This window comes from Hyperolius riggenbachi, chromosome 2 (genome assembly GCF_040937935.1).
Source record: "Hyperolius riggenbachi isolate aHypRig1 chromosome 2, aHypRig1.pri, whole genome shotgun sequence".
Classification (NCBI taxonomy): Eukaryota; Metazoa; Chordata; class Amphibia; order Anura; family Hyperoliidae; genus Hyperolius; species Hyperolius riggenbachi.
Genome location: NC_090647.1, coordinates 321,336,479 through 321,349,806, shown reverse-complemented (window position 1 = coordinate 321,349,806; position 13,328 = coordinate 321,336,479). Strand labels below are relative to the sequence as shown.

The 13,328-nt window shown below is 44.2% G+C and overlaps 2 protein-coding genes across 8 annotated transcripts in view; one reads left to right on the top strand and one right to left on the bottom strand.

The window, feature by feature from the left end:
- The window catches only part of LOC137546582 (uromodulin-like), a 73,676-nt gene that overhangs the window by 37,867 nt on the left and 22,481 nt on the right, over window positions 1-13,328 (bottom strand). For 2 of the 3 annotated variants that reach the window (XR_011026293.1, XR_011026294.1), the window contains exons 6-10: window positions 9,770-10,009; window positions 7,361-7,517; window positions 5,676-5,748; window positions 1,992-2,021; window positions 882-1,044 (exon numbers count right to left, since the gene is read on the bottom strand). Coding sequence is in view for 1 of the 3 variants with exons in the window: in XM_068269228.1 (XP_068125329.1) it covers window positions 1,992-2,021; window positions 5,676-5,748; window positions 7,361-7,517; window positions 9,770-10,009 (500 nt within the window). In the remaining 2 variants the exon portion in view is untranslated. The remainder of the gene's footprint in view (window positions 1-881; window positions 1,045-1,991; window positions 2,022-5,675; window positions 5,749-7,360; window positions 7,518-9,769; window positions 10,010-13,328) is intronic. The other variant, XM_068269228.1, reaches the window with a different exon arrangement.
- The window catches only part of LOC137546581 (KN motif and ankyrin repeat domain-containing protein 1-like), an 89,053-nt gene continuing 86,339 nt past the window's right edge, over window positions 10,615-13,328 (top strand). For 4 of the 5 annotated variants that reach the window (XM_068269224.1, XM_068269219.1, XM_068269221.1 and 1 more), the window contains exon 1: window positions 10,616-10,686. The gene's annotated coding sequence lies outside the window, so the exon portion shown is untranslated. Of the gene's footprint in view, window positions 10,687-13,328 lie in introns of all 5 variants that reach the window. The other variant, XM_068269227.1, reaches the window with a different exon arrangement.

Below are 13,328 nucleotides of genomic sequence, written 5' to 3'. Positions count from 1 at the left end.
TGAAAATGGGGAGCAACACATGAAAAAGGAAAAATGATGCCCAAGGAAGCTGTTCATGAAAGAGAGGGGCTGCAGTACATGGATAATACACTTGGAAGAGGGGGCTGAACATGGCATGGGAGGGGCGCTGCTGCACATGGAAGGGGAACCACAACATACTTGGCCTAGGGACACAAAAAGTATAAATTTGACCTTGTAGCCAAGACAGCCTGTTGGGACCTGCCTGGATTACGTGTGTTTGGGAGAGAAGAGAATCATGGCTGCATGTTTAGTTCATCTTTCCTGCCCCAATATGTAAGTCTGTCAGTGCTGTAGCTAGTGTGTGCTGAAAGGTGGCTGGGCCCAGCGCACTCCTTGCTCCATACACGTGCCCCACGGAAGCGTGTGTGTGACGTCACACACATGCCCCATTACTCCGGCAACCATGTGGGGGGACATGTAATGTATAGTGCACTGGGCACCGGGTATGGGGGGGTCCATTACACATTGGGGGGACAGCACCGGGGGTCTTGTCTCGTTCGTTGCTCGTCCAGATATTGCTCCCCATTACCGCCATGCACATTATCAAGCAAGTCGGCTCTACATATTGCAGCATGTCCGATCGATACATGCGACCAATTTCGGCCTGAAATTGGTCGCATTGTGGATCGGGCGTGCATTGGCAGTACCAATTTTCATCTGATTACGATTTTAGTAATCAAATCGGATGGTTGATTGGCCACCAAGTCGCCTGATTAATGGCCACCTTTACAGGCCTTTATCTGATCTGAATACAGATGACATATGATCAATTTGCCTTTTTAAGATAAGGTAAAGTTGTGTTATTCATCACTTTGTAAATAATAGGCAGGCAGTAAGAAAAAAACAAGATGTAAGATTACTTCTCACAATCTCTTCCTGTGTAGTTAAGAACTTCCAGGTTGTCATTATAAGAAAAGAAGCTTCACGATGCCCGATCTGATGGTACTTTTCGGTGTAGTTATACTAACTTTACAAAAATCCAAATGAGAATCAGTACAGACGTTGTCCAAAACATGGAGAAACCTATTGACACACAAAGCCATTGTTAGAATGCAGGACCATAGGCTGTCAACCCATTGTGTAAATAGTTTTCACATTCACATATCCAGGGTAGTTTTATCCCCAGAAAGATGATCTTAGCATCAGATTCAGAATTTGTTATATCTGGTACGAGTGTAAAAGATCCAATAGGATGAAAAAACCTGTAAAATTTTATAAAACTGTTCTCGGTCATCCATTCTTACTTAAGAGTTTAGCGATAGAGTCTAGCTATTAAAAGTCAACAACCAATTTATAAATGTTGCTGCTTCTTACTCATTATAATACTGTATGGAGGATTACAAATACCGTATATCACTATGGATAACCTATCAACCTGACTTTTTTGCATTAAAATTTGGAGTGTAAAATGAGGGGTAGGCTTATCTGCGGGTGATAAACTATCACCCCACTATGCAGAATACGCAATGAGAGTGCTGCGGAAAGCATAGCTGCTGCTACTTGCTACAGCTTGCATCCTTGCTTCTCCCTGGCAGCTTCTGAACTGGCCGTTAGAACTCCAGGCTCTCTGTGGTCACATGACAGTGAGCTTGGGGCTCTAGTGGCCAGCTTGGAAGCTGGCCGGGGCTGTGGGGACCAGAGCTAGAGCAGGGAGAGGTAGATACATCTACATTGGCACGCTTCAACGTGTGCTCTGCATGGGGGCTAGTTTTATTGGTGGGTCATAACATCTGGCCTACTTTTTAGGCCAAATGTGTGTGTGTGGGAGGTGCTTATCTGCGGGTTGGCTTATGCGTGGTGATATACAGTATACAAAAATAAAAACAAAACAGGATGCTTACATTGCCCTCATCTATAATAATCTTTAAGCAGTTTTTGAAAAATGCATAGTTCTGATGCCTTGTTGAAATGTGGATGGATAAATACAATTTTAAATAATCACTTAAGTCCCAATATAGGAATATACTTACTGTTAGCAGAATTAGTGTCAAAGCTGCTACCTGTGGACAAAAATGTTTTTGTTAATTACTGGCTTAAAACAGATTGAAACACACTCATTCAGCTCAATAAACATCAAAACATAAAAGATTTGTATGCTGCTGAACAAAATGTTCCCAAATTCTATTGCTTTGGAATTCATAAGTCACCAGTTGATCCAGCACCAATATGAGTTGGCAGGAAAGCATATTTAAATCAACTGATTGCAGTGAAAGTTCGCCTGTACATCGGTAACACGGTAAAAAGTGCTTGAAGGCGTTACCCCATATTGTCTGTTTTTTCCAAAATGTTAAAGTAAAAGATAGCGTGAGGTCTGAAGCACTGTTGACCCGTTGTCCCCATGGAGCCTGGTATTTTCCAGTGAATTAAGAGCCTCTTCCCCTGAGCAATAACAACCCAAGTGGTCCATAAATTTGGGAGGTACCCAGCTTCGGAGAGAATGGTGGCAAAGCCTCTCCCCTTCACAGAACACCCATGACCAAGTAACCACTGCCACGAGCAACTTATGGTGGAATCTGAAACCCCCATTTAATATCAAGGAGCTTCCAGATGTTCACCACCCCAGGTGAAATTTTTATAAGGGTACAATAGTACCACTTACCACTTTCCACAAAGGGTTAAAGTAGAAAAAATACCCTCTTCTAGTTCACAGCCATGAACGTGGCCATATTGCGCAGGCCTAAAGCTGAGAACTCACCCCCCGATGGGTCCAGCAACATTCCCTTGACGCCAAGCGTTCGGAAACTCCTCTTCCTGGTCGCAGTGTCACACAATGTTACACGATGGGTGCGAACGGGAAGTCAAGCGATTGCGGTAATGTGTACTGAGTCAACGGGGATCTTAAAGATCCGATTCACTGTGATAATTGTTATTGGCATGCGTCGCTAAACGTTGTTTGTGTGATCGCGGGTCTGTAACCACGTCGCGAGATCGCGTAAATTGCCGGGCCTTAACGGGCCTTAAATCTGCATCTGTGCAGTAACCCAAAGCTGCAAGAACATATCTGACAAGCTCTTGTCAGATGTGTTTGGAGGGTTACCGTATAGCAACCGTGGGCTCCAAGAAGGATCCGGAAGCCTCTGGACCATCTAGAGGCTTTTCTTCACTTGGGTAAGTATCTTACATTTGTATTAATGTTATTAGTTTCCTTTAATTAAAGTGGATACAAAATAGACTTTTACTCATTGCATAATTGTGTTCCTTTCATATACTTTTTAGGGCATTCCTCAAGCCAAATACTTTTTTTGTTTTGTTTTAATACTCTAATTCCCTATAAACTAAACAAGCCTCACCCAGAGCTTCTCCAGAGAGCCTTGGCACTCTAAGCCTTAGTAGCAAGGACTTATGGGAGCTCAGTCTGGGCAGGAGGAGGTTACTAGCCAGAGATTTCAGAGGCAGATGGGAAGAGGGAGGAGGAGAGGGGAGTGAATTTTTCACAGGCTGAGGGCTGGAGATGCAGATCAGCTTGCCTGTGTAATGTGACAAACAGAACATGGCCACTCTCATTGTATCACAGGAATAAATAATCATAAACTGTTGAAGCTGTTTGCAGCTAGATTTGCTGTGAAAACTATCCAAACTTTAGATAAGATATATAGACAAGTTACTTGTTATAGTTAGTTTTACATCTTGGATCCGCTTTAAGAAAACCCCTATACCCATTTCTCTTGCGTTAATGAAACTCTGATGTCCCCCTTGCGTCTTCGGTGGCCTGGAGTGCAAACTACTTTCCAGGGTGCTATGCTGGGCACCCTCCAGTGGATGTATGTGCCCACCCCTTTTATTAGCAAAACACTCTCCTGGATGTTATCTCGCTGAGGGTTGCTGCCACGCTGTAAGTTAGCTGTTTGTGGTCAGTGAGGCAAGGGTCACACTTGAACAAATCCGCAGCATTTTGCCACAGACAACAAATGCATGCAGAATTGCATATAACTATAGCCTATGGTGTTGCTGTGTTTTCTGGAGGAATATGCAATTCTGCATAGCGTTTAAAGAAAGATACAAACTGCACTACTTTCCCACACAACACATGTGGTTTTCAATAGGAATGAATGGCTACTGTTAAAAAAACTTACTTTAAAATTAGTACATTAAAAGCTCTGAAAATCACACAGTCGATCAGCAAAATGCTTGCGGGGTGTTGTCTGCAATTCCCGCAAATGCAAGTGTGATCCCTCCCGAGTGATATTATCACAATGTCCTCCCAGCAGCAGCACTGATAAGAGAAAATGCTTTGTGACAGGAAGCTGTGCACTATGTCTGTAAGCCTACTCAGAGTTGTCATGTCAGTGTGATGTAAATTATGGTACGTTCGGCTCCCCAAATTCTAAAAAAAAATATAACTTTCATTTTAGATTTTCCACACTCTGCTGTTATCAGGATTATTTGCGGAGCCAGATAAAAGTGTTTTGGCTTCCATTTACTTTTCAGGAGAGCTGCAGCTGCAGTTTGACTGAATGTACATAGATAAAGCAGAGGGTGTATTAACTGTTGTAATTAAACAAAATAGAAAGTGAACACAGGCAAGCTGCCTAGAAGTAGGTTTTGTACTATATATACCCATGGTTACCTCATTATGTCACATGGCATTTCAGGTATGCATTAAGGGTAGGCCATGTTCCAGTAGACACCAGAGATAGTAGTCATGTTGTGGGTGGAGCTTACCCAACGTCTTAACCAGGGATCTCTGCCCCCTTAAAGAGAACCCGAGGTGTGTTTAAAGAATGTTATCTGCATACAGAGGCTGGATCTGCCTATACAGCCCAGCCTCTGTTACTATCCCAAACCCCACTAAGGTCTCCCTGCACTCTGCAATCCCTCATAAATCACAGCCGTGCTGTGAGGCTGTGTTTACATCTGTAGTGTCAGTCTCAGCTTCTCCTCCTCCTCCTGCATAGCTCCGGTCCCTGCCCCCGTCCCTTCCCTCCAATCAGCAGGGAGGGAAGGGATGCAGGCGGGGACTGGAGTTCTGCAGGAGGCGGGGAGAGCAGCAGACTGACACTATAGAGATAAACACAGCCAGCTCTGACAAGCTGTTTGTCAGCAGCGTGGCTGTGATTTATGAGGGATTGCAGAGTGCAGGGGGACCTTAGTGGGGTTTGGGATAGCAACAGAGGCTGGGCTGTATAGGCAGACCCAGCCTCTGTATGCAGATAATATTCTTCAAACCCACCTCGGGTTCTCTTTAAGGAAAAGAGGCCGCTGGTACTAGAAACCGACGAATCGCCGCACATACCCACCACAACCGCCGTCCACACTGTATGCCGGGAACCTCAGCCACTCACTCTGCTATCTCTATGAAGGGAGAGTTCCTGTTAGCCAGTCAGGAGGCACTTTCATTGGCTCTTGACCGTGTCTATCAATGTAAGCTAATGGGAGTTGCTTACATTGATAGCCAGGGTCAGGAGCCAATGAAATTGGTTCCTGACCCGCTCACAAGGCTCTGCCGTTATAGAGGCGGCAGAGCAAGTGAGCTGCGGCGGGGAGACAATGACGAGAGCGGAGCAGCATGAGCGGCGAAAATGCACAGCGTCGGCGAGTTAAAATCTACACCCTGGCAGCCAGATCAGTATCAAAACAGTGCATAGATTTCCACTAGTATCGTCCCTAACTGGTTAAAGATAATAACAAACGTATACAGATGGAAAATGACTTACTTGCCCCTAGAGACAAACTGACTGTAGCTGGCTTTCCCTGAGTCTTTGGTAGTTTTCGTTGAGAACTGCAGTCCTGAAATCAGTGAATACATATTTTATTGGAATAATGCATATAAGAAAAGTATTGTTTAATGATAAACTTTAGAGATTTGAAATGTTTGTCAGCTTCCTATATCACCTGGATAATTCACTGGCAAGAGTATTTATTTTATCATTTATTCATATGGCCATGACAAGAGGGACAGTCTGTGATCAACTCTGCTAGAGATTTAATGCCTCCAACATGTCTGATCCATCAGCTTTTGACTAATTTTGGGCAGTTTGTTGATGAAAGGAATTATCAGGTTTGAAATTGTTTTTTGATGAATTGAATGAGGTACAGCAAACCCTTAAATTTAAAATGAAATATGATCTTCGAAAATAGAGGGTTTTTTTTAGGTGTTGCTGCGGAGTTGCGTGATGGGGTTATTCTGATGGATCTTCATTGGTTGCAAATAGATGAGAATGGTTTCTTGGCTGCTAGTAGCTGTCATCCTAGACACAGCTAATAGGGTTATTAAGAGGAGTCAATAAAGCAGATTTCATTAGGAGAGGTTATGATGCAGATCTCTAAAGCTAAAGCTATGTCAGTTGCAGAGCTAGATCGTGAACAACTTAGATTTATCAAGAGGGGTGATAACATACAGCCTACAGCTGGTGTCATTTTATCTCTAACTTTCTGCAGAGCATCTTAAGTCATATGAAAACCAATGCGCAAGTTGTTGCCCATGGTAGGTTTCCCAAGTGTATTTATCAAGTCCCAGAGTCTATGTGATTTTGTGGTTAGACCTGATATTGTACGTACAGCTGTGAAGTTCCTAGAGGGTTCTGGGGAAGCCATAGACTGGTACATTCCCCTGTCTGAAATGTCGGTTCATTAGGGGGGATTGAATGAGAAGGTTTGCACTTATGATCACAAAAGCAGTATTAGGTCACTTCATGGACTCGCACCCCCCTCCCCCCCATTAAGGTATGGGTGAGACCTGGGTGAGCACTTGACAAAGGCCCCAGCGACAGAAATAATATGCTAACCTGATGGTACTCTGCTGTGTAGTTACCACCTGTAGTAGCACCTGCAACAGTTGAGCTGTATCTACTGTGTTTCTCTTGCAAGTATTGTTCTGTGGCTTTGGATTGGGGGCCCTCTTGACCATTGTAGCTCCCTATACTATTTTGACATTTTACTGACCCGTAGAGCTAGTTTATGCTGTGGAAAGGAGTTATCAGACAGTGATGAGGAGAGAATTGGAGGACTGATGGCCATATCGAATTATTCAGTGCTAGCAGTGGAATCAATTCTTCATTATATTTCTATTAAAATCTAATCAAGAACAAGTAAGATGGTAGAATTAATCACTACTACTTTACTGATTTTTTGTTTGTGCATTGATTTATCACTTGCCACACAGGGCTTTTACCAACCTGTGTATGATATGCATTAATTGCAAGTGCATGTAGCATACTTTTTATCAATTCACTTTGATTTAGACCTCTGTTTAGATCAATTTCCCCTTGCATGTAATATTGTGGTCACATTGTGGGATGTTTCTACTGAGGATAGAATTGTGTATTATTTCTCTCGAATGTTAACTCCACCTCCATCCCAACTGCTTTCATACATACAGCCATAATACATTTAGACTTACTGGAATACAACTCTCTGTGCAAATTAAAACTACAGCATAGAGTATGACACTTTCAGAGCCAGATATTTGGAAGGTTTTCATTGCAAACCGAGATTCACTGTAGTTTCCATTGCTTATCACAGTTATTAAACCGTCAGCGAGACCACTGGCTGGGCACCTGAAAATATAAACCAGTCATTCTTACATTTCTCTGGTCTGGATTCGAAAAAAAATTATTAAAAAACAATAACAATTGTTAAATATGTCTATGGACATCAAAGCACTTCATGCCGGTGACAGGTTATCTTGGCACAGCGCCAGAGGGCTAACATATTGGAAATCCTATTAGGTAAATAATGCTAGTGTCAGGAAAGGCTGTGGTATAGGGCATGTAAGTGTAATGCTGGGAATACACGGCTCGATTCTGAGCCATTTAGATGGCTCGATAGATAATTTCCGACACGTCCGATCTCCGGCCTGATCGTTTCGCTGCTTGATTCTGCATGGAGGACATTGGGAAAAGATAAGAAAAACGATTGAAAGATAAGAGAATCTCCTGCAGAATCGAGCGGGCAAAACGATCGGGCAGGGAATCCAGCGGCAAAATGGAGCCATGTATGTCCAGCATTAGGGTTTTCACTTAATTTTAACTGCAGTTTAAGGCTTATTAGAATGATTGACCAAAGTTAGCTTTATGGTTATAATCAGGATGCGAAGTACGTATCTACCAGATTCCAACAGTCTGCAGAAAAGTTTTGCTATTGATCAGGCAGTGAAGGGGAGTTTGTCTGGACTGGCTGATTAAATAATGATAAAAAAGAGCCCCTGATGAGTCATGCTTATGACGAAACGCGTAGGGCGGAGCTACGCATCACGTGACCGGCAGTAGTGAGGAGACGCAAGGAGACAAGGCGGCATACGCAGCAGCGGCTATCCGGGACCGCTCCAAGTTACCTGTTACATGCGCATGGCCTGTGGACCCTTGTGAGTGCATCCTTGTATTTTAATTTTCATATTAAATGATTTTACACTATTGGAGCCTTCTTTGAGTTATAGATTTGTAACGTGACTGGTTCACGGATCGCCGCATTACCTGTGTATACCTACTTCCGGATCGGTTGGAGGCTATTCTGATGTGCAACGTCACTGGTTCACGGATCCCCGCATTACCTGTATATCCATACCTCCGGATCGATTGGAGGCTATCTGGGTGAGTGCGGACACACAGGGGGAGTGTGTTACTGCACCAGGTGATGGGTTATCTGCACGTTAGAGGTGATGGGCATCTACTGAATTATTGGATTACGCTATGTCCTTTATTTCTCTCTTTCTATGACGTGTTGGCTGGATATTGTGGAAGTGGTCCTGTGTTCCTGGACATTTGAGAGTCTACTTCACAGTAGATTGAAGACTACTCAAGTGGTGATATTTAAGACTGAACTCTATCCTAGCCTTTGAGCGCTTATTAACATATTTTGTTTGATTAAATAATGAGGCCAGATTGAGCAGGTTCTTGTGGTTCAGGGAACTAATGCTGGGCACACACGGCGTCGAGGGAGGCTTATCAATCGAGCCAGATGGCTCGATTGATAATGTGCGACGTGTCCGATCACCGCGGGGTTCGATTCCGCGCTCGATGCCCGCGGGCGGACAATAGCGGCAAATCGAGCGGAGGATAAGAAGCTCCGGCGAGGACAAGCAGGAATAGATCCGGGCGCACGCGCGGACGAACGGGGACACGGCGGGGACGTGGCGGGAGTCGATCCAGCGACTAATCGGCCGCCGGATCAACCCATGTATGCCCAGCATTAGGCCCCGTTCACACTGGGGATCGCAAAACGCTAGCAAAATCGTTAGCGCTTTGCAGGGGGGGATATTTTTTTTGTGTTTTTTTTTTGCACACTTTCACTATACTTTTTTTGAGCAATCGTAATTCACAATTTTTTACATTTGAACTGTGATCGGTCAAAAATCATGGAAAAGCACTGCATGCACCGCATTTTCCTTTTTATCGCAAATCGCCACCGTGTGATCTTTGCCATATACTACTAATTAAACTAGCGCTTTTCAAAGTACGACTGATCGCCAGCAATTTGTGAATCTGAAGAAACCACTAGCAAATCGCCCCAGTGTGAATAGGCCTTAACTTCCATGCAGTTCAGGGACTTTGTTCTGCCCTGGAGTTTTTTAGTGTGTCTGCCTGGGGAGCACTGTGTAGTGAAACACAGACTTTGTAGCAAAAAAGGTTTTATTGCTGCAATAGTGGTTTCTAGAATACTTTTGGTATGAACTGTCCTTCCATATGTAGAGTTAGCTGGGTGCAGTGGAACACTAAGGATATTAACTAATTCTATACTCCATTTTTTTGCAATTGATTTACAGAACTTGCTTAACTGTTTTCTTGTGTTATTTGCCATTGTGTGTACTTACCCATTTACAAGCAGATCATAGTTGGTCGTGTTTGTTCCTTGACCGGTGGCATAGATTGTTGTTACTAGCAATTTATAATGGGTAACATCCAGAGCTGGTACCACCACTGAAATGTATATTGTATCGCCCAAAAACAGCAGGTCATCCTCTGACAGCAAGCTTGAAAATGCACTGTCTTTATATACTACCATGCTCAATGTAAGGTTTATATTTGTCCCAGGGACATTTATTGTTGTGGTCCTGAAAGATAAATATACAACATGAGCTAACTATTAATTCTGAACTGAAGCACTTAAAGGGACTCCGAGCAGTGCAGAAACTATGGAAAGATGCATATCATTTTAAAGCTCTCTTTCTCCTCTTTCCAATGATATATAAACCGCTGCCCTACGCCTTTTAGTTTTTTCTATTTTCGCGATTGAAATCGCGAAAATAGTGAAAACTAAAAGGCGTAGGGCGGTGGTTTATATATTATTAGAAAGAGGAGAAAGAGAGCTTTAAAATGATATGCATCTTTCCATAGTTTCTGCACTGCTCGGAGTCCCTTTAAATAAACTGATCAAGAATAATTCCTGGTAAATTATATTGGTATGAGGCTGATGATATTTAATGCCATAACTCTTTCTCAGCCTATATTGCATCCACTCTGCTTGTAGCTAAACCTGTGAACTCGGAATTAATTTACGATGCCTCTGTGACAGTCTGATGCTAGGTACACACCATACAATTTTGTGTTACATAGATGGTTCGATAAATAATTTACTTTCGATCGATTTTCTGGTCAATTTCTCATAAAAGTGAATGGAAATTGATAAGAAAAGATAAGAGAATCGTGCAGAAAAGTGAATCGAAAATCGGTCTAACAGAAAATTGACCGAAAAAACGCATCATGTGAACCTAGCATGAGTCCCAATTCTGTAAGTATTGTGTAAACAAGGAGTCTTATCACAGCTAACAACCTCTCACCCCATTTAGATGTTCTGTTTCACTTAAAGGGGAACTGAAGAGAGAGGTATATGGAGGCTGTCATGTTTATTTCCTTTTAGACAATACCAGTTGCCTGGCAGCCCTGCTGATCCTCTGCCTCTAATACTATTAGCCATAGCCCCTAAACAAGCATGCAGCAGATCAGGTGTTTAAGTGGTTCAGACTTATAAGTCTGATCTGACAAGACTAGCTGCATGCTTGTTTCTGGTTTTAATCAGATACTACTGCAGAGAAATAGACCAGCAGGGCTGCCAGGCAACTGGTATTGATTAAAAGGAAATAAACATGACAGCCTCCATATACCTCTCTCTTCAGTTCCCCTTTTAAGGCATCTGAGGGCTAGTGCACACCAAGAGCGGTTCTGAGCGGTTTTAAAAATGCTTGCGGGTTGAAACCCGCTTGGCTAATGTATTTCAATGGGATGGTGCACACCAGAGCGATGCGTTTTTTCCCCAAACGCAAACTCGGGTCCTGCAGCATTGTTGCTGATTTCTGAGGTGATTCTGCCTGAATGTTAAATATAGGGAAGTGGAAAACCGATCTGAAAAAGGCTAGGTCAGAGCAGATTTCCAAGCGTTTTTGTTACAGTAGCTGTTCAGTTACAGCTGTACTGTAACAAAATATAAAAAATGCTACACAAAAACGCTCCAAAAACCGCTAGCCATGTTTAGAAAATCACTTCAAAAGTAAAAATCCAAAACGAATCAGCACCGTCTTCAGTAGAAAATGGCTCTTTTATTGATTAAAATGGCATGATGTCAAGCATCTATCAGCGACAGCTCCGCTGTTTCGGGCGTCAAGCCCTTTCTCAAGCCAAGAAGAAAAGTCATCACACCAAAGTAAGTTGCATCACAGTTTAAAAATTAAAGCATTACCTAGTCAGCCAATCAGTTTGCTCCATGTCAGCCAATCAGAGAGAGGCAGGGACCGGCGGACCTAAAGTGGAACTAATCCCTTAACATGCAAATAGGGAAGCCCAGCTCCTCCCCCAGGCGTTGCCATGTACTCACTGCCTAATCAAGATAAAGAAAACAAACGCCATGTGGATAGATGCCCGAGATCCCCCGAAAACCAGTCCCTCCCACGGTGACTACTTCCACATCACGGGTCACATGGTCCACAAGCGGCGAATGGCATAAGCGCATCCCATATCCAATAGTATCGCGCTATGCCGCCTCGTAAAACAGCCAGGCGCATCACAGGCTACAATAGGCGAACCGCCCCCACCATCACATGACTGCCCCGGCTGTAAACATTGTAATCGCAACGCTGAACGCGCTGCGTTATCCTCTGAGCGGAAAAACTGGGCAATCGGGGACCACAGGCACCAACCCACATGGCATGTAAAGCAAACCCCTGGAAAATTTAACATACCAGCCTCCACCTGTCTCCTCCTCACCGACCAGCAACCTGTAAATACAAAAAAAGCACTGGATTAAAAATCTTTTAATCCTGTGCTTTTTTGTATTTTTTGTATGTTTGTTTTTTTGTATTTTTGTTTTTTTGTATGTATGCTTTTTTGTATTTTTTTTTTGTGTATTTTTTTTTTTTGTGTATTTTTTTTTTTTTTTGCTTTTTTGGCTTTTTTGTATTTTTGTATTTTCAGGTTGCTGGTCGGCGAGGAGGAGACAGGTGGAGGCTGGTATGTTAAATTGTCCAGGGATTTGCTTTACATGCCATGTGGGTTGGTGCCTGTGGTCCCCAATTACCCAGTTTTTCCACTCAGAGGATACCGCAACGCGTTCAGCGTTGCGGTTACCATGGTTACAATGTTTACAGCCGGGGCAGTCATGTGATGGTGGGGGGCGGTTCGCCCATTGTAGCCTGTGACGCGCCTGGCTGTTTTGTGAGGCGGCATAGCGTACGGTGACCATACGTCCCGCTTTACCCGGGACGCGTCCCGCCTTCGGGGGGCGCTGTCCCAGGCTGCATGAGGTCCCGGGAAACGTCCCGCTTTTAGCAGCGGGACGTCCCGGCCTCGGGACTCTGGCCACCGTACAGTGAACTAGCCGCAGCGTCTACTAGACGCTGCGCTAGTTCATTCCCCGCAGCCCCGCTCCACCCTGCATTGTCCTCCTCCGGCAGGCACAGGCAGAGCAGGGCTACGGGAAGATGGCGTCCGGAGGCGGAGCCCTGTACTGGAGACTATTTGTCTCCAGTACAGGGCTCCGCCTCTGGACGCCATCTTGCCGTAGCCCTGCTCTGCCTGTGAGAGGCTGAGCGGGAGATTGAAGATCGTCCAGGCCAGGGGGAGCTGCACACACCAGAGGCACCAGAGGCCGGCTGCGTGAGGGGACGTCTTCTGCCAGGTGAGTAAATGCTTTTTCTTGCAGGTGAAGTGTTTGCCCGCAGTGCGTTTATCTTGTACTGACATGTTTGCCCGCAGTGCGTTTATCTTGTACTTACATGTTTGCCCGCAGTGCGTTTATCTTGTACTGACATGTTTGCCCGCAGTGCGTTTATCTTGTACTGACATGTTTGCCCCCATTGCGTTTATCTTGTACTGACATGTTTGCCCGCAGTGCGTTTATCTTGTACTGACATGTTTGCCCGCAGTGCGTTTATCTTGTAC